Source organism: Hypanus sabinus, chromosome 13 (assembly GCF_030144855.1).
Source record: "Hypanus sabinus isolate sHypSab1 chromosome 13, sHypSab1.hap1, whole genome shotgun sequence".
NCBI classification, from domain to species: Eukaryota; Metazoa; Chordata; class Chondrichthyes; order Myliobatiformes; family Dasyatidae; genus Hypanus; species Hypanus sabinus.
In genome coordinates, this window is record NC_082718.1 from 45,305,973 (window position 1) to 45,328,833 (window position 22,861).

General features: G+C 38.1%; 1 protein-coding gene across 1 annotated transcript in view; it reads right to left on the reverse strand.

Annotated features, from left to right (window-relative positions):
• LOC132403360 (mucin-2-like) overlaps nt 1-22,861 on the reverse strand; it is a 68,517-nt gene that overhangs the window by 44,681 nt on the left and 975 nt on the right. The window contains exons 2-12 of the mRNA XM_059986780.1: nt 20,430-20,578; nt 20,199-20,337; nt 19,346-19,450; nt 19,022-19,207; nt 16,024-16,269; nt 15,104-15,260; nt 10,458-10,583; nt 8,894-9,032; nt 5,484-5,512; nt 4,419-4,766; nt 1,755-2,162 (exon numbers count right to left, since the gene is read on the reverse strand). Of these exons, the coding sequence (XP_059842763.1) occupies nt 1,755-2,162; nt 4,419-4,766; nt 5,484-5,512; nt 8,894-9,032; nt 10,458-10,583; nt 15,104-15,260; nt 16,024-16,269; nt 19,022-19,207; nt 19,346-19,450; nt 20,199-20,337; nt 20,430-20,578 (2,032 nt within the window). The remainder of the gene's footprint in view (nt 1-1,754; nt 2,163-4,418; nt 4,767-5,483; nt 5,513-8,893; nt 9,033-10,457; nt 10,584-15,103; nt 15,261-16,023; nt 16,270-19,021; nt 19,208-19,345; nt 19,451-20,198; nt 20,338-20,429; nt 20,579-22,861) is intronic.

The window sequence follows — 22,861 nt, forward strand, 5'->3', positions numbered from 1 at the left end:
ACCCTGATAACTACAACTGTGAGAAGTGCATCCAGATGCAGCTCCTAACAAACTGCGTTAAGGAGTAGGAGCTGCAATTATCTGAATTCAGATAGGTCAGGAGGCTGAAGGGGTGATAGATACAACATATATATAGAGGTAGTTACACCCAAGGTGCAGGATACAGGAAAATGGGTGACAGTCAGGATGGGGAAGAGGCTTAAGGAGGCAGTGCAGAGGTCCTGCGGCCATTCCCCTCAGCAACAGGTATACCTTCAAGGGGGGGATGAACTAACAGAGGAAAGTCGCAGTGGTCAGGTGGTCGGAACATTGGATCAACCATGATGAAAGGGCAGAGCAGACTCAATGGGTCAAATGGTCTAATTCTGCTCCATTATCATATTTAATAATATTCTAAAAGTTCACTCATATGTTGGAGTGTCCAGAAAACAAGCATTCTTAACACAGAGATGGTCTCAGCAGCACAGAAATGTCGGCCTAGACAATGCGCTCGTTCTCAAGAATGGATCAGCAAAGAGAATGTATAATGTTATTTGAAGAAGGAAATTCAGTATGACAAGTATGGTTTATAAAGAGGATCCAGAGGATGTGGCATGTTTTGATTTCTGGAAGACATTCAGTAAGATAGCACATAAAAGGTTATTGTGAGAAAAATCCCATGGCATGGGTATGGTTAGAGACAGGCAAGCGGCAGAAACAGAAAGTCAGGAAATCAGTTACCATAATATAAATCATCTACTGTCACAGGACTTGGCATTAGAGCTTCAGACTTGTTGCTCACTGTTTTAGTCTAAGTGGAAGTGATGAATGCACTGAAGAACCTTTTCATTATTGATCCTAAGGAAGTTTGAGCTTTGTGTGACAGCAGGAAGCTCAAAAGCGGTGCATCTTAATGTTCTCAGTACACAGAAATTTACCTAGATAACTAATGGGGTACTATACTTGGGCACTGGCAATACTCTAGGAGGAAAGGGAAATAACATGTGATCTACCAGCTGTTATCCAGGCACATACAGATGCTGAATATCAACAGGTTGTTTTATTTTCTGAACAGAGAGATATTCCACAAAAGCAAGTTGCTAACTCACAAGAGGAGGATTTAAACATGACATTCTGTATGTTTTCTTAGCACAGCTCCATAAAGTTGCAACAAGATTTCCATTACTTGTGTGTCATACACCAGCCCCCATAGGAAAGCTAACAGATCATATGCCTTTCAAATTGCTTACAGGATCTCATCCTCTTTTTGCGAAAACACACTCATAGCACCACACATCAAAGCCTCAACATTATTGTTCAGACAGGTGGCAGTCAAGGTAGCAGGGAAGAAACACATGTGATTAGGGGTATGCCTGCCATTTCAACCCTTGGCCTGGAGGCAGAAACAATGCATAACCGTTGGAGTACTGACGGGTGCACAATCTTCTTTAAAGAGTCACAACTTCAGGATGGAGATTTTTTGGAGAGGTTAGTGAACTTCTGAAACTTTCGATTGCTATTGAGTCTAAATTATTGGATATTTTTAAGGTTGAAATGACTTGAGCATTGGATAAACCAGCAATCTAATATCTTGGGGATCAAGCAGAAAATAGACTTGGAAAGACCATACCATATACACACCTGAGATTCACGCAAGGGTACACTTGTAACTGTATCACGTTCAACAGATATACAAACTGTTCTGCTGTTGCCACTATCCCTGTCCATCATTGTGCTTCCTCCCACATATACATGCACTTTTCACCCAGACTTACGTGTTGTGGTTGGTGTTGTTGTTGTTGGTGTTGCTGTTGGTGTTGTGGTTGAAATAGTTGTTGAGCTGATGGTTGGAGTTGTGGTTGAAATAGTTGTTGAGCTGGTGGTTGGAGTTGTGGTTGTTGACGTTGTACTGAAAAGGACACAACATACTCTAATTTCATAGTCAGAGCACATGAGTTCATCGGATGATGGAATGCATGTAAGTCCTTCAGGCAAGCCACATTTCACATCGTTACTTGTTTCAGAGATTGGTTTGTTTGGGGATCTAACAGATTGACATTGTATATTACTAGGTCTGTCACTGGGATTACAGAGACCCTCTGGTGATTCATGATCTCCTCTGTTTGTTGCATTGGGTTCATTGCTATTTTTCCAAGATGACCAATAACCCGCACAAGGAATTGCTGCAAAGCAAAATGGAAGAAGTATTAGGTCTAGTGAAGGATCATCTGAAATGCAGCCACTGTTCTAATGTTTGAAAGTTACTTGTTCATTTGCATTTGTCAAGAATCGAAAAATAGCCATGAAATTAAACAAACTGAAATCTCCTGTCCTACTTTGCAAATTTTTATTTTCTAACTGTAAAGTCAGGCTTGCAATTAATTTGTGATCACAATTTCTTAATATTGTATATATCCTGCAAGGAGCAGGTTCTGTTTATATAGACATCAAAAGACACCGCTTGATATGGTAATCATACTTCAACAGTACTGCAATGAGTGGCATCTAGAATAAATGTGAATGATAAGAAAGATCATTTATTTCAAGCTGGAGGTAGGGGAATCTGGCTACACTGTTCATATAAATGAATGTATAAGCACGCATATCATATTTATAGAGAAGACAGAGACGATAGAGAAATGCTCCTCTTATGGGATGAGGAAAGGCAAGGAGACCTGCAGCGACCCTGATAACTACAACTGTGAGAAGTGCATCCAGATGCAGCTCCTAACAAACTGCGTTAAGGAGTAGGAGCTGCAATTATCTGAATTCAGATAGGTCAGGAGGCTGAAGGGGTGATAGATACAACATATATATAGAGGTAGTTACACCCAAGGTGCAGGATACAGGAAAATGGGTGACAGTCAGGATGGGGAAGAGGCTTAAGGAGGCAGTGCAGAGAAGTCCTGCGGCCATTCCCCTCAGCAACAGGTATACCTTCAAGGGGGGGATGAACTAACAGAGGAAAGTCGCAGTGGTCAGGTGGTCGGAACATTGGATCAACCATGATGAAAGGGCAGAGCAGACTCAATGGGTCAAATGGTCTAATTCTGCTCCATTATCATATTTAATAATATTCTAAAAGTTCACTCATATGTTGGAGTGTCCAGAAAACAAGCATTCTTAACACAGAGATGGTCTCAGCAGCACAGAAATGTCGGCCTAGACAATGCGCTCGTTCTCAAGAATGGATCAGCAAAGAGAATGTATAATGTTATTTGAAGAAGGAAATTCAGTATGACAAGTATGGTTTATAAAGAGGATCCAGAGGATGTGGCATGTTTTGATTTCTGGAAGACATTCAGTAAGATAGCACATAAAAGGTTATTGTGAGAAAAATCCCATGGCATGGGTATGGTTAGAGACAGGCAAGCGGCAGAAACAGAAAGTCAGGAAATCAGTTACCATAATATAAATCATCTACTGTCACAGGACTTGGCATTAGAGCTTCAGACTTGTTGCTCACTGTTTTAGTCTAAGTGGAAGTGATGAATGCACTGAAGAACCTTTTCATTATTGATCCTAAGGAAGTTTGAGCTTTGTGTGACAGCAGGAAGCTCAAAAACGGTGCATCTTAATGTTCTCAGTACACAGAAATTTACCTAGATAACTAATGGGGTACTATACTTGGGCACTGGCAATACTCTAGGAGGAAAGGGAAATAACATGTGATCTACCAGCTGTTATCCAGGCACATACAGATGCTGAATATCAACAGGTTGTTTTATTTTCTGAACAGAGAGATATTCCACAAAAGCAAGTTGCTAACTCACAAGAGGAGGATTTAAACACGACATTCGGTATGTTTATGGAGCACAGCTCCATAAATTTGCAACAAGATTTCCATTACTTGTGTGTCATACACCAGCCCCCATAGGAAAGCTAACAGATCATATGCCTTTCAAATTGCTTACAGGATCTCATCCTCTTTTTGCGAAAACACTCTCATCGCACCACACATCAAAGCCTCAACATTATTGTTCAGACAGGTGGCAGTCAAGGTAGCAGGGAAGAAACACATGTGATTAGGGGTATGCCTGCCATTTCAACCCTTGGCCTGGAGGCAGAAACAATGCATAACCGTTGGAGTACTGACTGGTGCACAATCTTCTTTAAAGAGTCACAACTTCAGGATGGAGATTTTTTGGAGAGGTTAGTGAACTTCTGAAACTTTCGATTGCTATTGAGTCTAAATTATTGGATATTTTTAAGGTTGAAATGACTTGAGCATTGGATAAACCAGCAATCTAATATCTTGGGGATCAAGCAGAAAATAGACTTGGAAAGACCATACCATATACACACCTGAGATTCACGCAAGGGTACACTTGTAACTGTATCACGTTCAACAGATATACAAACTGTTCTGCTGTTGCCACTATCCCTGTCCATCATTGTGCTTCCTCCCACATATACATGCACTTTTCACCCAGACTTACGTGTTGTGGTTGGTGTTGTTGTTGTTGGTGTTGTGGTTGGTGTTGTGGTTGGTGTTGTTGTTGGTGTTGTGGTTGGTGTTGTTGTTGGTGTTGTGGTCAGTGTTGTTGTTACTGTTGATGTTGTGGTTGATGCTGATGTTGTTGGAGTTGTTGATGTTATTGTTGTTGATGTTGTGGTTGGTGTTGTTGTTGTTGGTGTTGTGGTTGGTGTTGTTGTTGGTGTTGTGGTTGATGTTGTGGTTGTTGTTGTTGTGGTTGATGTTGATGTTGTTGTTGGAGTTGGTGTTGGTGTTGTGGTTGGTGTTGTTGATGCCGTTGTTGTCGTTGTCGTCGTCGTCGTCGTAGTTTCTAGAAAAGAATATAATTACAATTAGAAAAGTACAATAATGGTTTCTAAAAAGTATTCAAATCAGTAAACACTTTATTTCGTGCCAGAGAGATATTTAGGAAATGATTGTAAAATAATTATGACATTGTGCCCTTAAATATATTCATCTGGAGATTATCTGGAATTTAAAAGTTAGAACGTTTTTAACTTTATAGTATCTAAACTAATAATGTTATGAAGCTATTGATGAACATGTGGTAAAGTGAAATCGTATTGATCCCATCAAGATTGCAACAGTATTCCATTGTCATTTTGTCATGTTACCATAACAGTTAGTAAGTAATCTTATTAAATATATCTCCAGATTTGCTCTATGATTAAATATTCAGAAGGTTGGGTGACATCTGTGGAGGAAACAGCAATAAACTTCTTTGATGACCTTTTATCTAGTCCTGATCAAGGATATCCGGGTGAAAGGTTAGCACTCTTTACACATCCCGCCAAGACCTGTTCTTCTCAGCATTTGTTTTTTCCAGGTTTAGATTTCAGCATCTGACGTTTTCTGCTTTGCATTGAAATCAACTTCTGATGCTAAAAACCACTCTGTAAATTACTTGAGTTATCAATAATTCATTTAACAAAGACTCAGATGAAATATCAGCCTAAGTACCCATTAATTCTTAATTTCTATGGATTTATTCTACTAAGTTCATTGTTGAAAGGGAAAATTTACTCACCACATTCAACCTTTCCTTTGGTGCATTTGCTGTAAAATATGAAATGATTTGTTGAGTTTTAGATAATAGATTTTTTTGGAGAAATCAATGCAAAAAATTCTCTCTAGAGCTTCCATATCATCTACAGTCATCATTAAGCCAAGGAGATATTGCAGCCTTTTATAGTTATAACACAGATAAATGGAGCGGAATTATATATTCAACCCTGTTTCATTAACCAGTGAGGAAGATATAAGAATTTTTGCACACCTACCTAGCTATACCTAAAAATAATTTACATTTTTAATCAATAAAATTATTTTAAGCTAATACGCAAAGAACCAACATCCTTTAACGAGTACATTATTCCAACAGACAGGATAGTTTGATTTTGTTTTGCAACATTTTCACTTATATTGTGGCCAGTGCAAAACTCACAGCACTTCAGGATACAATTTGGCCACTATACATGCAATAAGTGATGAGACTAGTGAGAATTATTTAGTGACTTTTTTAAATTGTCCTGAATAGTTTTTGTATCCTAACACCCAGAAATTACATTATTTTCATCAATCATGAGGATGAATTATTTCCAATATTCCCAGGAGGCCAAATTACTTTATTTTAAACTATTTTATCTATTAATGGCATAATCAAACCACTTTAAAATGGTAAGATATGTTGAGCTCATATCAAATTGTCTAAGATGCAATTGCCATTTGAGGAAATCTGAGGAACACATCTGAGGAACTAGTGAAAAAAATCTGACATGGGAGGTGAAAGAAGCTCTTAGTGTGTTGGATTTCAGGATAGTTTCACAAACCTTTTCTATGTTTTAACTACAATTTTTAATTCACGGTAGTTAAAAACAATAAACAATTTCAAACAAGATATTAATTTTAAAATGAGAGGATATATTATTCTGTTCATGTCCTTAGTTATAATGTTGTGGAACTTTTTAATTATTACACATTCTAAACAAAGAGAGTGTATCAGTTAATGACAGTAGTCATACATATACTCATTTCCACTGTTGTGAGAGGTGGAAGCAGGCCAGGCTGGCTCACAGGGCTCTTGTGAAGCAGTAAAGGTCAATCACCTGCACAGTGGATTACAGACACACTGACCTCCAGAAACCTAGAAAACCTCCAGTGCAATACAGGCCCTTCAGCCCACAAAGCTGTGCCAAACATGTCCTTACCTTAGAAATTACCTAGGGTTGCCCATAGCCCTCTATTTTTCTAAGCTCCAATCATCTATCCAGGAGTCTCTTAAAAGACCCTATCGTATCCGCTTCCACCACCGTTGCTGGCAGCCCATTCCATGCACTCACCAGTCTCTGAGCTAAAAACTTACCCCTGACATCTCCTCTGTACTTACTTCCAAACTCCTTAAAACTGCCCTCTCCTGCTAGCCATTTCAGCCCAGGGAAAAAGCCTCTGACTATCCACGTGATCAATGCCTCTCATTATCTGGTACACCTCTATCAAGTCACCTGTCATCCTCCGTCACTCCAAGGAGAAAAGGCCAAGTTCACTCAACCTGTTCTCATAAAGCATGATCCCTAATCCAGGCAACATCCTTGTAAATCTTCTCTGCACCCTTTCAATGGCTTCCACATCCTTCCTGTAGTGAGGGGACCAGAACTGAACACAGTACTCCAAGTGGGGTCTGTCCAGTGCTCTACGTACCTGCAGCATTACTCTCGAGTTCCATGATTGATGAAAGCCAATGCACCGTATGCCTTCTTAACCACAGAGTCAACCTGTGTAGCAGCTTTGAGTGTCCTATGGACTCTGACCCCAAGATCCCTCTGATCCTCCACACTGCCAAGAGTCTTACCATTAATACTATGTCCTGCCATCATATTTGACCTATCAAAATGAACCACCTTACACTTATATGGGTTGAACTCCATCTGACACTTCTCAGCCGAATTTTGCATCCTATCAGTATCCCCCTGTAACTTCTGACAGCCCTCCACACTATCCACAACACTCCAAACCTTTGTGTCATCAGCAAATTTACTAACTCATCCCTCCACTTCCTCATCCAGGTCATTTATAAAAATCACAAAGAGTAAGGGATCCAGAACAGATCCCTGAGGCATACCACTGTTCCTGACCCCCATGTAGAATATGACCCATCTACAACCACTCTTTGCCTACTGTGGGCAAGCCAGTTCTGGATTCACAAAGCAATGTCCCATTGGATCCCATGCCTCCTTACTTTCTCAATAAGCCTTGCATGGGGTACCTTATCAAATGCCTTGCTGAAATCCATATATACTTCACCTACTGCTCTACCTTCATCAATGTGTTTAGTCACTTCCTCAAAAAATTCAATCAGGCTCATAAGGCATGACCTGCCTTTGGCAAAGCCATGCTGACTATTCCTGATCATATTATGCCTCTCCAAAGAAATGTTCATTAATCCTGCCTCTCAAGATCTTTTCCATTGTTCCAGCATTTCCATTGCTTTATATTAGTTTGACCTACTCTACCTAGCTTAATGTTTATTGATAACTTCAGTTATTTCAGTTTTAGTTCATGGAGACATTGCTTTTGCTATTTTATAAGTAGTAATGATTACATAAGAAATATGCTGTCTATTGCTGAACCAGTCTGACTTTTATGGGCCAGTTTTATGGACCCTTAGTAAAAGATTAAACCATGCAGTAGATGTTTTCTTCAGAAATAACAAATACCCAAAAGGTAGAAAAGAACTAAGGCAGAAAGCTAAAGGTATAAATGAACAATTTTCAAGGCAATGCAAAGAAGGTGATACTTCATGTATTGATTGAAGACATGACTTTTAATTAACGTGACAACTTGTAAAAAGAAATCTCTCTGGTTCCCATGTCAGTGACGGAAGATTCAACTTGGTAATAATACATGACTTTTTATCAGTTTGGAGCAAATCATGAGCAAAGCCCTTCAACCCACTACCAGCTAACAATTTCCATGAAACCTTAATTTTCATGAAAGATCTTAAAACCCAACTTATTCTTTCATTATAGATCCCCAATTTAACTCTAATAGTAAGAATGTAAGATCACCAAGTTACTTCCAGTATTCTTAATGAAGGTCTGTTGGAGTACATGGATTTTTAATTTTAAGAAATTTCTCATAGTAACAGTCAACTTGCAACTTTAATACTCTGTTAAACAGTATTTGCTGCACAGAAGCAGGGTACTTAAGCAAATTTTTGGGCCATAGTAATTACTTTTCAATGCATTTCCTTAATCTAACCTATTTATATATCATCACATTCTTCTCATCCAGACATTTTCATCCAGCAATACTTAATATACATCTAGGCTATGCCTTAGGATCGCCTGTTTCACATTTGAATACACCTGGGGAAAAACTTGCTTTGTTTTGGACATCCCAACATTTCATTTCAGATTAATAACTACGGAAGTACCTTACCAGTGTCGACAATCAATTATGGTATCATTTGCATTATATATTTGACCGTTGAAGTAGCAGGTACACTCTTCTTGCTTGACACATTTCATGTTATTTTCATCCAGATAAGGAGCAGTCTCTGGGCACTTTGGATAGCAGCCTAATTAATACAAAAAATTAAATTTATTCAGTGTTAAACATTTATTAGTAGATTATCAATGGATTAATTCATGATTTTATATAATTATACCACAGTACTTAACTTACTGGCTGGACTCTTGGAATAAAAAGTCAAACTTAACTAGACCAGTCACATAATTACTGAGGTTACAAGAGCAGGAAAGAAGTTTGGTATACTGTGGCAAAAGATTCACATCCTAAGCTTTTACTCCAGGTCTAATATCGCTGAAGAAATATGACAATTTCCAGGACAAAGAAACCTGCATAGCTGGCAGCCTGCCACATGCATTCCCATCACCACTGACTGAATGGCTGCAGTTTGTAACATCTTCCAATATGTATTGTAGGCCTCTGTCTCAGTTATTCTGACAACACCTCCCAAAATATACAGTCAAGAAGGATAAGGAAAGCAGGTTCACGGGAAAACCACCATTCTAAGGTTTCTTTCAAGTTGTGTACCATCCTAACTTATAAAGCTGGAACTTGTATCTCAACAGCACTGTGGCAGTAAATTCACCTGCAGGACTGCAGTGTTTCAAGCAGCCTTCTCAAAACCAATTAGGGATGGTCAATAATACTGACCATATTGCCAGTACAGATAGTATAAACCTATTTGAAAATACTACTTACTTTAAGAAGTATTTTACAAAGAAATTTAATATATTTAAACAGGAATACACATGGAAACAAGATGTTCCACACATTTAAACCAGATTAAGCAATTCTCATTTATATTTTTGATTTGCATGCTATCCTTCGATCCCCTGTGGCTTTTTTATATCTGACTTTAACTGGTTTGCTGGAAATGCCTCATTATCTGGATAGAAGCTTTAAGACCAGATATCCTATTCTGAGAATTGAGGAAGATTGTCCTTCCTTGCTAGTGTCATGACAGAGCCCAGTTGTTCATGGATAAGTGATGTTCTGATTTACTTCTAACATTAATTCTGTCCCTATCTTTCTTTCATGGATTTTATTTTAATAAAGGTGAACTGCTTAAGGCAAAAAAGGCTCTGGCTTTCCTTACACCAATCTGGCCTATACGTCAGGCTGCTTCCTTGTCTGATTAATTCTAAACATACATTAGTAGCAGAAGGAATTGGCAATAAATTCCAACTTCCCAACACTCCCAGAAAAAGAACTAACATAATTCATGAATGGAAACCATGAATGATCAATCCATGTAAAAATCAACAGAGAATTAAATCAATGCCTATCCCTTCAGTGCTGATCTGAACTAATGCCACAGCGTAACAAGGCACTGAACCTTAAACCTTGTGTGTGCCTCAGCAGAGAAACATTAGCAGTATCAGAAAACTAAGTTAAAAGTAGCGCAAACATAAAGGAAACAAGTAGAATTCCCCCAAAACATCTAAACGATGGTAAAATTATAAAATAAGCCTACCTTCAAGAACTGCAGAAAGTTTTTTTCGAATTGAATGATCAGAACATGTTTTAACTGTTAATGTTCCACATGGTTGGTAGTGCCAGGTGCATTCATTGCCGCCATTATAATAGTCACAGTATACAGCTGAAATGTAAAATGAAAGGAGTTAGTACATTATTGTCAGTAATTTATTCACCACCAAGTGATTAAAAAGGTTTGATTTATGCCATAATCCAAACAACACTGAAATAGAATAGAAATAGTTACCACTTTTTCAAGACCTTGCCATGAAATATGTTTCATGGTGCAGGTCTGTGTACCAGTTAACGTAAATTAAAACTAGACGCCACAGTCCAAGAGTCTGATACAAAACATTCAGCATTCCAAGAATCACACACACATAGAGATGGTAAGAAAACATACTTTAAAGAAGTATTTTAAAATATATTAGTTCCAGAAATTTGCCACCAGCAGTAGGGTATCTACACTAGCAAATGACTTATATGGTAATTTAACATAAATCTTTTAGCTTTACTGACTAAAGGCATCTTGCTCCAACTTAGTGACTCCCTGAACTTTATAATGTCATTGCATGGCTGGGGCAATAGAAAATAAATCTAACAAATTAAAACTTTAAAAATGAAAACATTGAAGAACACTTTTAAACAATTAGAAACATTAGCATAATTAATTCAATATAACCTTATCTTTCATTATACACTTTGCAACCAGTCCTCTCCAGGCAAATAATTTTCAAGATTCACTAGATTCTGAAATGGTTCCAAAAATTGCAAGTGTCACTCCACTCCTTAAGAAGGGAGGAAGACAAAAGACAGGAAATTATAAGTCAGTTATCTTCAATGGTTGGTGAGATATTAGAGACCATTATTAAGAATGAGGTTTCTGGGCACTTGGAGACATATGATACAATAAGCCAAGTCAGCATTGTTTCCTTCAGAGGAAATCTTGCCTGACAAATCTGTTGGATTTCTTTTCATAAATAACAGGCAGGATAGATAAAGGAGTTAGTAGATGTTGCTTACTTGGATTTTCAGAAGGCCTTTGACAAGGTGCCACACATAAGAGCCATGGGATTATAGGAAAGATATAATAGCATGGACAGAGATTGGCTGACTGGCAGGAGGCAAAGAGTGGGGAAAATGTGGACCTTTTCTGGTAGGCTGCTGGTGACCGGTAGTGTTCCTCAGGGATTAGTTTTGGGACCTGCAGGCAGTATTGAGAAAGCAAAGAGTCTGCAAAACGACTTGAACAGATTAGGAGAAGGGGTAAGGAAGTAGCAGATGGAATAGAGTGTAGGGGAGTGTAAGATCATACACTATTTTAGAAGAAATTACTGGTTTCTAAACAGGGAGCAAATTCGGAAATTGGAGTTGCAAAGTGCCAACCAACCAGTTGGAGTGTTCAAACATATTTTAGTCTTTCAGATTCCTACCTGCTTCAAAAGGGCAGTATTCATACCAATGACCAAAAAAAGCAGGTTGAGCTGCCTCAACAACTTTTGTCCAGTTGGACTCAAATCCAGTATGATGAAGTGCTTTGTGAGGCACAGCATGGCCAGAATTAACTCCTGCCTAAGCAAGGACCTGGATTCACTGCAATTTGCCTACACCACAATAGATTTACAGCAGATGCAATCTCACTGGCTCTCCACTTGGCCTTAGAACACTTGGATAACAGCAATACCTACGCCAAGCTGCTGTTTATTGATTACATCTCAATGTTCAACACCATCTTCCCTCAGTACTAATCAATAAGCTTCAAAATCTGGGCCTCTGTATCTCACTCCGCAACTGAATTCTTGACTCCCTTATCTGGAGACAACAGTCAGTGTGGATCAAAAATAACATCTCCTCCTCACCGGCCATCAAAACTGGCGCACCAATGCACCTCAAGGACATGTGCTTAGCCCGCTGCTCTACTCTCTCTACACTCGCAATGGGACTACGCACAGCGCAAACACCATCTATAAGTTTGCCGATGACACAACTGTTGTTGATATAATCTCTGATGCTGATGAGGAGGCGTACAGGAATGAGTTAGATTGGCCGGTTGAATTGTCTTGCAACAACAACTGTTCACTCAACATCAGTAAAATCAAATAATTCATTGTGAACTTCAGGAAAGGGAAGACAAGAGAACATACCCCAGTGAAGGGGTGAGCAATGGAAAGGGTGAGTAATTTCAAGTTCCTAGATGTTAACATCTCTGAAAATCTATCCTGGACTCATCATATTGATGTAATTACAAAAATGGCACCCTTCTGACTATATTTTGTTAGAAGTATGAGGTCATTTGGTATGTCACCAAAGATTAGGAAATTTCTCCAGATGTACCATGGAGAGCATTCTTACTTGTTGCATCACCGTTAGAGATGGAAGGGTCACAGCACTGGTTGAGAAAAGCTGCAGAGGGTTGCATAATCAACCAGCTCCATCATGGGTTCTAGCCCCCCCACCCCGTCAAGTACACCTTCAAAAGATGATGCCTTAAAACGGCAACATACATCATTAAAGACTCACTCCACCCAGGACGTGCCCTCTTCTAATTAATATTAAAAGAGGGAAGGTACAGAAGCCTGAAGACATGCACACAATATTTTAGGAGCAGCTTCTTCCCCTCCGACATAGATTTTTAAACGACCAATGAACCCAAGTACACTACTTAACTATTTTTGCACAACTTAGTTAATTTTAACATATCTTTTTATCATAATTTATCTACTACATTGTATAGCTGGTGCAAAAAGAAGTAATGACATATGTCAGTGCTAATAAACTTGATTCCGATTCTGCGTCTGACTAGGGAGTCTTAGTTCAGGATTCCCTAAAGGCTATCTTGCAGGAACAATGTAATGTTAGCAGTCATTTGGGGAGGACTTGAATACAACATAAAAGCAAGCAGGGATGTAATGCTGAGGCATGGGTCTGTTGGTCAGACTGCGTTTGGAGTATTGTGAGCAGTTTTGGGCTCTTAATCTAAGAAGCAATATGATGATATTGGAGAGTCCAGAGGATCAAGGATCTAGGAACAACTTCGTTCACCATATATACTTACATGTATTAGGAATTTTCTGTGGTGTGTTGGCCCAACATACAACAAAAACAACAATTAACAAATTATCTAGAGCAAATATGTATAGAAAAATAAAGTTGGAAGAACAGATATGGAATAAAATGTGCAAAATACATGTATACCATTATGTATTTAAATGTAAACAGCATTATAAAAAGTGGTTCAAAATGCTCACAGTGCAGCGAATGAGGTCATACATAGAGGTGGAAGGGGTTGCTAGAATGGCTGATCTGTTTAACTGCCCGTGGGAAAGAACTTTTAAAATGGTATGAACTTTTTGTTTTAAAACCCTTATGGCACTTACTGGAAAGTGCACTAGAATGATCTTGAGAATGCAATGGTTAATAATATGAGGAGTATTTGATAGTTCTGGGCCTGTACTTGCTGGAATTTGAAGAATGAAGAGGGATCTCTTGTCGGGTACGGAAAGTTGTAGAGAGAATGGGCATTGACAGGATGTTTCCAATAGAGGGGAAGTGTAGGACCAGAGACTGCAGTCTCCATATTACAAGGACTTCCCCTTAGAATAGAGATGAGGAAGAATTTACTTATTCAAGGCTTGGTGCATCTGTGGAATTTATTGCCACACATGGCTTTGGAAGTCAAGTCATTGTGTATATATAAAACATAGGTTGATAGGTTATTGATACGTAAGGGTTTTGGAGATTATGAGGAGAAGGCAAGAAAATGGGGATAATAAAACAGCCATGACTATGCAAAGCATTTTGATAGGCCAAGTGACCTAATTCTGCTGCTGTGTCTCATGGGCTTAGGGTTTTATGAATGGACTCACTGTCTCTGCACCAGATCTAAAGTAGGAGAAGATCAGTAACTACTGGGGAACTGCTACTGAATACGACAAGGAATCCACCTTTGCAGCAAATTCAGTGTGTCAACAAGTTTCAGACTTCCAGATTTGCTTTCTTAGCATGTACTAGCAAACTAAATCAGTCTTATAAAAGTAAGTGTCAGAAATTACTATTATGTGATCATTTTAACTATTAGCATTCACCTTCAGTGAACTATGTAACTTCAACTTAATCCAAAAAGCTTTCCTGCAAGTATAGGATATAATAAACTTCCATTAATCCAGCACCTCAAAGATGTTGGTCATGACAAATAGCAGATTTTCTGTGCCATTGGAAGTAATTTATTTATACAGTATACTTCCATTTTTTTTAAGATGTTATAAATTAATACTACAGTGAACCCAATAAATTTAAAAAGAACATGGGAAGTTGACCCAAGCGAGTGTGACCCAGAGGAGTTCAAAGAAAATATGTGAACTAGGAACCTGGTAAATGAACATGAGAAAGGGAACCAAAACCCAATGTGTGGATGGGAAGAGTGGAAACAGAGATTGGTGCATGAGAGGGCCACAGTGTGTGGATGTGGATCGTAGGAAATAGGACAGGGAGAATGGAAAGAAGCACAAAAGGTGGAATATGGCAAATGGACAAATATTAGCTGATGAGTCAGATACTGAACCCTTGGGAATTTAGAATGGATGGCTGAATAGTGGAGTTTTATTGTAGTTTAAATGAAAATTTCCATGAAACTAATAGACTTACGACATCGTTCAGGTGTTCTCCAGCGAACACAAACATCAACTTGATTGCAAGCCTCTGCATACACTGCTACAGCAGTACAGAATCCCAGATACTTCCCCTCCTTATCACAGGCACACGCTTCTTCAAGACAAGCTTCATAGTATGGGTCAGGGTCAACCTGTTAAAGAGTCAGAAAATCAGAAACCAAATTGATACTTTAAAAATATTTATTTTAAATGTGAGGAACAACCTTAATATTACTTTTGTTTACAGATGCACAGGAGATGATTTGGGTAGAATATGCACTGAGGAAATCTTCCAGAGAGCTCTTGGGCTGGCAGCGATTGGCCTCTATTCAATATGACCTTATTTCCCATTTAGCAGGGATCTAGATTTCTGAAGGTATCCCATTTGACCATTCCTGACCCACCACATGCAGTAGTAAGCTCAGTATAAAGCTCTCTTAATGTTAAGAGCTGTTACCTTATCCTCTCCTCTATTCCAGTTAGAGATGGCTAGGTTGTAAAGACAATGAAAATATTAGAGCCAAATCACATATTTGTATCTGTATGTCAATGAGCAGATTATGGAAGGGGAACCTGAAATAGTGGGATGAATATTTCCATTCATCTTAATATTACAAAGTCATACTGCACGAAGAACAGGCAGTTTGGCCCACCAGATCCATGTTAACCTTTTTGCCTATCTGCATTAATCCTTTTTGCTCAAGGTCCATATATTTATATGCCTGTCTAAAAGCCTCTTAAATTTATTATGTCTTATTTCAGCATATCTTATGATAGTGCATACCACTTTCTCTCTGTAATGCTCAGAGAATGGTTAATGCACAGAAATTTACTTTCACTGAAGCTATGCAAAAGCTATAAGCTGCAGGAACAAATTGTTGAAATGTGAAGAGTAAATTTAGAACAGTGTTTTACCTTATTGTGACATTGTTGAAAGATTCCATCTGCATTTTTAATAATGGAACATTTTTTTCCTGCCCACGCAGCACAAAATGGATTATCCTCACAAGGAAAACTTTGATCCAGTGAACTGGGACATGATTCTGTAGTTTTCCAACTGTTTCCAAACTCAATGGGATTACTTGCTTCAAAGTTGGATTTTGTTCTTTGGTCATCATCAGTCTTACCATTGAAGTTTCCACAGAGACCACACACTTTGCCCTGTTGTACAAGTTATAAAGTAATCAAAATGTTATTAAAATATTAATCTGGCATTTCAAAATCAATTCAAATAAACTAAATAGGCTAACATATTCCTCCATTCAGATGCATATGTTGAAAACATTTAATCAGGTTATGGTTATATCTGCATTGGTTCATACGAAATAAGTCAGTTCAGCATGGCTGGCATGCCAGAACTTACACCACAGCATTGCTGGATTAGGTAAAAGGACAAGGACAATGATTATAAACACCAAAGATTCTACAGAGGCTGGTAATCCAAGGCAAAACACACAAAATGATGGAGGAATTCTGTAATGTGAAGGGCTAATTTACTTGCTGGTCAAAAGCAGCCTCTACTATACTGATTGTTGATTGGCCCATTTGAAGGATGCTGCAGCTCTTTCCCATTGGTTGTCTTGCTTGCCAGGACACCGGTGTCTGATTCTGGGCTCCTCAGGGGTGTAAGAATAGCACATGTGAGAGACTTGCTGGCTTTTCCTTTATCTCCTGAGGTTCCTCTTCACACTGAAATTACAGCCATTGGGAAAGCATGCTGCAGATATAGGAAAACCCACAGGCACACCTAGTTAAGTATCTGCTGAATGTTTAGTTTAGTAGTTGTGCAACTTGGGGAGATGAAATGAAGTACCTGTTGAGTTTGGGGTGTAGCTGCGTGTTTGGTGTCAAAGTATTTGTGGCTTGCATTGGCACTGATGAGTGTACATTTGCCTTGGATGTTTGGTTGAGTATTTTATTGTTAGTCTGTGGATTAATGGTGGATGTGCCTGGTGTCTTATATCTCAGTTACTGAACCCATGAACCTGCTTTCCTGTGACTAACTCTCAGTCTGAAACATCAACTGTCTGTTCATTTCCACTGGAAACTGCCTGAACTGATGACTTCCTCTAGCATTTTGTATGTGTTGCTGGAGAAAAGGATCAATTGAGTAGATCTCAACAGTAGAGAGCACTGAAGGATAATACTTCAGAAGTCCTGTGGCAATTGGTTAGACCACACTTAAAGTACCGTGTACAATTCTGGTCAACTGTGCTGGTGATAGAAAGAGTGCAGACAAGATTCACCAAGATGTTGCCTGGAATGAAAGGCTGTAATTATAAGGAGAGGTTAAATAGACTCTTATTAGAACACAGGAGGTTGAAGGGTGATTTTATACAGGTTTATAAAATTATTAGGGGCACAGATGAGATGGATAAAATCTTTATTTTTCCCCAAGATTAGAACTAGAGAGTACAGGTTTAAGAAAAGAAGGGAAATTTTTAAAGGAGATCTGTGGAGTAAGTTTTTCACAAAGAGAGTATTGTTTGGACAGGTCCTTGGATAGAAAGGTATTGAAGGATGCAGGAAAATGGGATTAGCATAGTTAGAAATCATGGTTAGAATTGAGGGTTGAAAAGACCTGTTTCTGTGTTATGGGTATCAATTATTCTAAGTTCTCATTAAATAGAACCATTAATAGAAAAAGCATGTGGTTAACAGGGCAGAAGTGGACTGGAATACAGAACAACTGACCACATTGTTTTGCATCATATTTGAACAATGGGTCCTTGATAAGTACTGGATAGTCAGTAATGCCTCAGCAACTGCACTCCCAACACCTGGCAAGGCCTTTGAGAAAGTAAACTGGGGGAAAACAACACTGCTTTGATTTAGTTTGTTGCTGGATTAAAATGAATGGCAAAACAGGTAATAAAATGTCTTACTACCCATTAACATCATATAAATATTTACTCTCTTCTGCAACAATCTGAAAACAGGTAGGCTTTTTTAATTGTGAGGACCAAAATAATTTTGATAATTTCCTGTGGTTTCTCAGTACTTTAGCTCTGCAGTTAACTGTCACCTTGAATTTATGTACTCTGGTTTAACAGGCCACAAGAGCCATTTGGAGTAAGACAACAAACAGTTCTTCCAGTCATCATCCAGACTATTAGTGAAAACATATAGGAACAGAGGTTATAGTTTCCCTAAGGAAAGATATTCTTGCCATAAAGGAAGTGTAATGAGTGCTCTCTGGATTTATCCCTTGAAAGATAAATGGAGGAAAATATGTTCATTGTTTTTGAAGCTCAGAAGAATGAAGGGCAAACTTATTGAAAAACCTATAATTCTTAGAAAGTTCAACAGGTATAATTCTCTGACTAGAGAGTTAGGCGAATAGGCCAGAGTCTGAGAAAAGGGCTCATCAACTTTGTGACAGCAGTGAGTCGAAATTTCTGCACTTGAACAAACTGTGGGAATTTAACAAACACAAAGAATGATTTATGGCTAATTCAGCAGTGTTTTTTCAGGATGTGTTACTTTCCCATTGATGACCCGAGAAATTTTAATGATTGAGGGAAATTCAAAGGGCAATGAAGGATGATGAGGAAAACAAATTTTTTATTTGTTGGTTGGAGTTCAACTCCTGAAGTTATGTTACTTGATTGACCATTGTTCCTCTATTCCCTATCCATCTAATCCAAAATTGGTGTATGCTTGATGATATTCTAAGAAGATAACAGTTTTGTTTTCTGTCAATATTATTCTGATGTGCTTTGGTTCAAAGAAGAATACTTTTGTTTAGCTCTTTCACATGGTCTTTTTGAATCAAGTGCATATGCATCACATTGCTGACAATCTGTCTGACACATCTTCATATGTATACCATCACAATGTCATTTGTCTTAATTCAGAAAAAAATCATAAATCTTATACAAAAGAGTACATTTAAATGCAAAGCCCATTTTACCTTCCAGTGTCGATCCAGTGTGACTGAAAGCCTTGTGTGTTTGTCCCATATCACATTGATTCCATTGGGAAATGTAATGCTTAAATAAAGGCCAATGGTGTGAACTGAATAGGAATCAAGGCAACGTGAACTGGAATTTTCAAAGGACTCTTTTACTTTTCCTTCTTCCAAAATTAATACTTCACCCTAAAAAGTCACAAGTTTGGCAAAGTTATGCTCAATGGTAACTTTTATCATTGATAGTCAAAAATAAAATTTGCATTCTGAAAACTTCTTTGATGACAGCAACAAAGCTAAGTAATAACTGTAAAATTGAAGATCTACCTGATGAATAATTTTAACCTTTCTTTCGCATGTCACTCCATTTTCACAACAAGGAACACTTTCTATAAGTATTTGGAATGTTCCATCTTTTCCATTGCAGTGGTCCTGAGTAAAAGATAGTTTTAAATAAAAACATGGAGTATAATTTGTATTCCTGTGAACAGTTCAATAATTAATACCAACAGGCACACTAATATAATGAAAAAAATACACAAAACAATTTCACTTTTAAACCAGAAATATGATTAGTTATACAGTCTTATTGTGAAGTAATTGCAGTGAACCATGTTGTTAGTTAGGTACTGATAAAAAGTATTGTAATATCTGTTTCAAGTCCAAGTTCAGTTTATTCTCATTCAACCATACACAGGTATATCGCCAAATGAAACAACACTCCACTAGACAAGGTGCACAACATAGTGCATATAACTCAAACACTTAACATATAAAGCAATATTATTACTAGTAAATTAATAAGTACCAAGGTGCTTTTACAACACAAGTTCAAAAGTAAAAAGAATAGCGCCACTGGTGCTTCATACATGATGAGACCTGGGTGATAGCAGGGAGTTCAGTAGTCATGTGACCTAGGGGGAGAGGCTGTTTCTCATCCTAACAGTTATTGTCCTAATGTTACTGTACCTCCTTGACTGATGGTAAGGGGTCAAAGACATTGTTGGACAGATGGCAAGGATCATTAACAAATACTAGGGGCCCTGTGTATGTAACGCTCCTGATAAGTCCTCTCAGAGACCCTGAAGATCCTCTCCGCAGTCATCACAATCAGTAAAAATTTAAATGTATTAATCATTTCCTCTGATAAGTAAATTAAACGTTTGGTATTACAACTTACCCCTACTAATATATATTCACAATTGCCATCAAACTTGAATCGCAAATCATCAAAAGTTATGTAGTGACCTTCACCATAAACTTGACAGGTCTTTGAACATGGCTTCTCAGTACATTGCCACATTCCACCTTGGCAAGTGCTGCAATATAAAGAATGGTGAAACTTATTTCATAATATCAGGCACTTTTTATAATATGAAATATATAAATTTTACCATTTCTTGGACCTCACCATTTTTTGCAATTATCTTCAATAACTTTTCCTTTGGGATAACTGATTCCTTCTAATAAACAAGGGCAAGTTTCAGGGGAAACACAGTTTCCGTCATCATCTTCAGCTTTCCCTTCAGGACAAATACATTCAGATACACATTTGTCTGGCTGTTATGAAAAGAAAGCATGAAAGTTATTTCTTGAGAGAAATTCTGTAATATCAAAAAAGAATTAATACCAAATGAATCGATAGACGGACAGATAAAACTCAAGACAGTTAAAAGACGGATGAAGTTGTGTGTATGTGCCCTACATTTGGTAATGAAAGAATGCACTGTGGGATAGATCAGCAGGAAACAGCAGAGCAGTTAAGTTAATATTTGCTTTTGCCTTCACAAAAGGGAACACAGATAACCTGGAAGTGTTAGGGAAACACAAACCAAATGAATTAAAGATCAAAAGAAAATTATTATTAGTAAGAAAATACCATTGGCACAAAAATAAATAAGTAATAAATACTGTTCAGTGTTCAAAACTGAAGAAGGTATCCATGGATGTAGTGGACTCATTTGTCACATTTTCCAGAATTCTATACATTATAGAATAGTTCTTGCAGATTGTGAATAGTAAATGTAATCCCACTTTTTCAAAGAGGCAAAATTGCTGTGAAATTTGTTGTTGTGGAGCAGAAGTACATTGCAGTACATAATATTAAACCCTCTGATGGCAGAGGGAAGAAGTTGTTCCTGGATCATTGAGCACATGCCTTCTAACTCCTGTATCTACTCCCTGATGGTAGTAATAAGAAGAGGCCATGTCCTGTGGACAGGGTCCTTGATGATGGATGCTGCTTTTTAGAGGCATTGCTCCTTGAAAATGTACTGGGTGCTGGGGAGGCTAGCACCCACGATGAAGTTGACTGAGCTTATAACTTTCTGCAGTTTATTTCGATCCTGGGCAGTTCCCACATCCCACCCACCCCGATACCGGACACTGATGCAGCCAGTTAGACACTCTTCATGGTACATATGTAGAAATTTGCGAATGTATTTGATGCCATAACAAACCTCCTCAAACTCTGAATGTTATACAGCCAGCTCCATGCCTTCTTTGTAATCGCATCAATATGTTAGGCCCAGTATAGATCCTCGAAGATGCTGACATCCAACAACTTCAAATTGCTCTCTCTTTGCACTTCTGATCCATCTATGAGGACTGGTGTGTGTTAGCTCATCTTACTCTTTGAGAAGTCCACAATCAATTCTTTGGTCTTACTGATGTTGAGTGCAAGGTTGTTGCTGCGACACCATTCAAATAGCAGATATATTTTGATCTTGTACACCCTCTTGTCACCATCTGAAATACTGCCATTGATAGTTGTGTCATCAGCAAATTTACAGATGGCATTTGAGCCATGCCAAGCCACACAGTCATGGGTGTAGGGAGAGTAGAGCACACGTCTCTGAGGTGTGCCAGCGAGACAGAGATTTTATTTCTGATCTGCACAGACAGTTATTTTCCAGTTAGAAAGTCAAGGATCCAGTTGCAGAGGGAGATACAGAGGCTCAGGATTTGGAGTTTCTTGATCAGACCTACAAGAATGATTGTCTGAAATGGTGAGCTGTAGTCAATAAACAGCAGTTTGACCACCATAAGTATTAATATTGTCCAGATGATATAAGGCTACATGAAGTGCCAATGAGATCGCATCCACTGTAGACCTACTGTGGCAAAAGGTAAAATGCAGTCGATCCAGGTCCTTGCTAGAACAGGAGTTGATTCTAGCCATAACCAACCTCTCAAAGCACTTCATCACTGTAGATGTGCATGCTTCTGGATGATAGTCATTCAAGTAGCTCACCCTGTTCTTCCTGGGCACTGACAGAGCTAATATTATGTGAGGTCATCCAGTTCAGTAAGAAAAGCAAAAACCCAGTGTATTAACATCTGTTAACAAGACTTGGGTATTCCTAAACATCAGTCAGTGAACATAAACATTCATATATAATGCCTTGTAAAAGTATTCAGCCCTGCAACTATTTCGACATTTTACTGTATAATTTTTTTAAATTTAAAGTATATTGAAGTATGAATTTTTAAGCTAATCTACAAAATATTATGCATCATGTCAAATCAGAAGAAAAATTCCAAAACCTATCAGATATTTACCATTAATTAAAAACCAAAATTGTGAGGCTGAAAATGTATTTATTTCCTTTGTAATTATTACACTAACTTTCCTCAGGTGCAATATTGTATATTACCTTACTGACTCAATCAAGTGGTTGATGTCAAAATTGGAGGATAACCTGTTTTCAATGAATTCTTAAGAACAAATACTGATCTCTCTTTAAGATCCAACAGTATGATTGGTTTTCAACAGACCAAAACAAAATCAGATCAAGAAGCATTCAACACAAGTCAGGGAAACGATAATAGAGACACACAAAT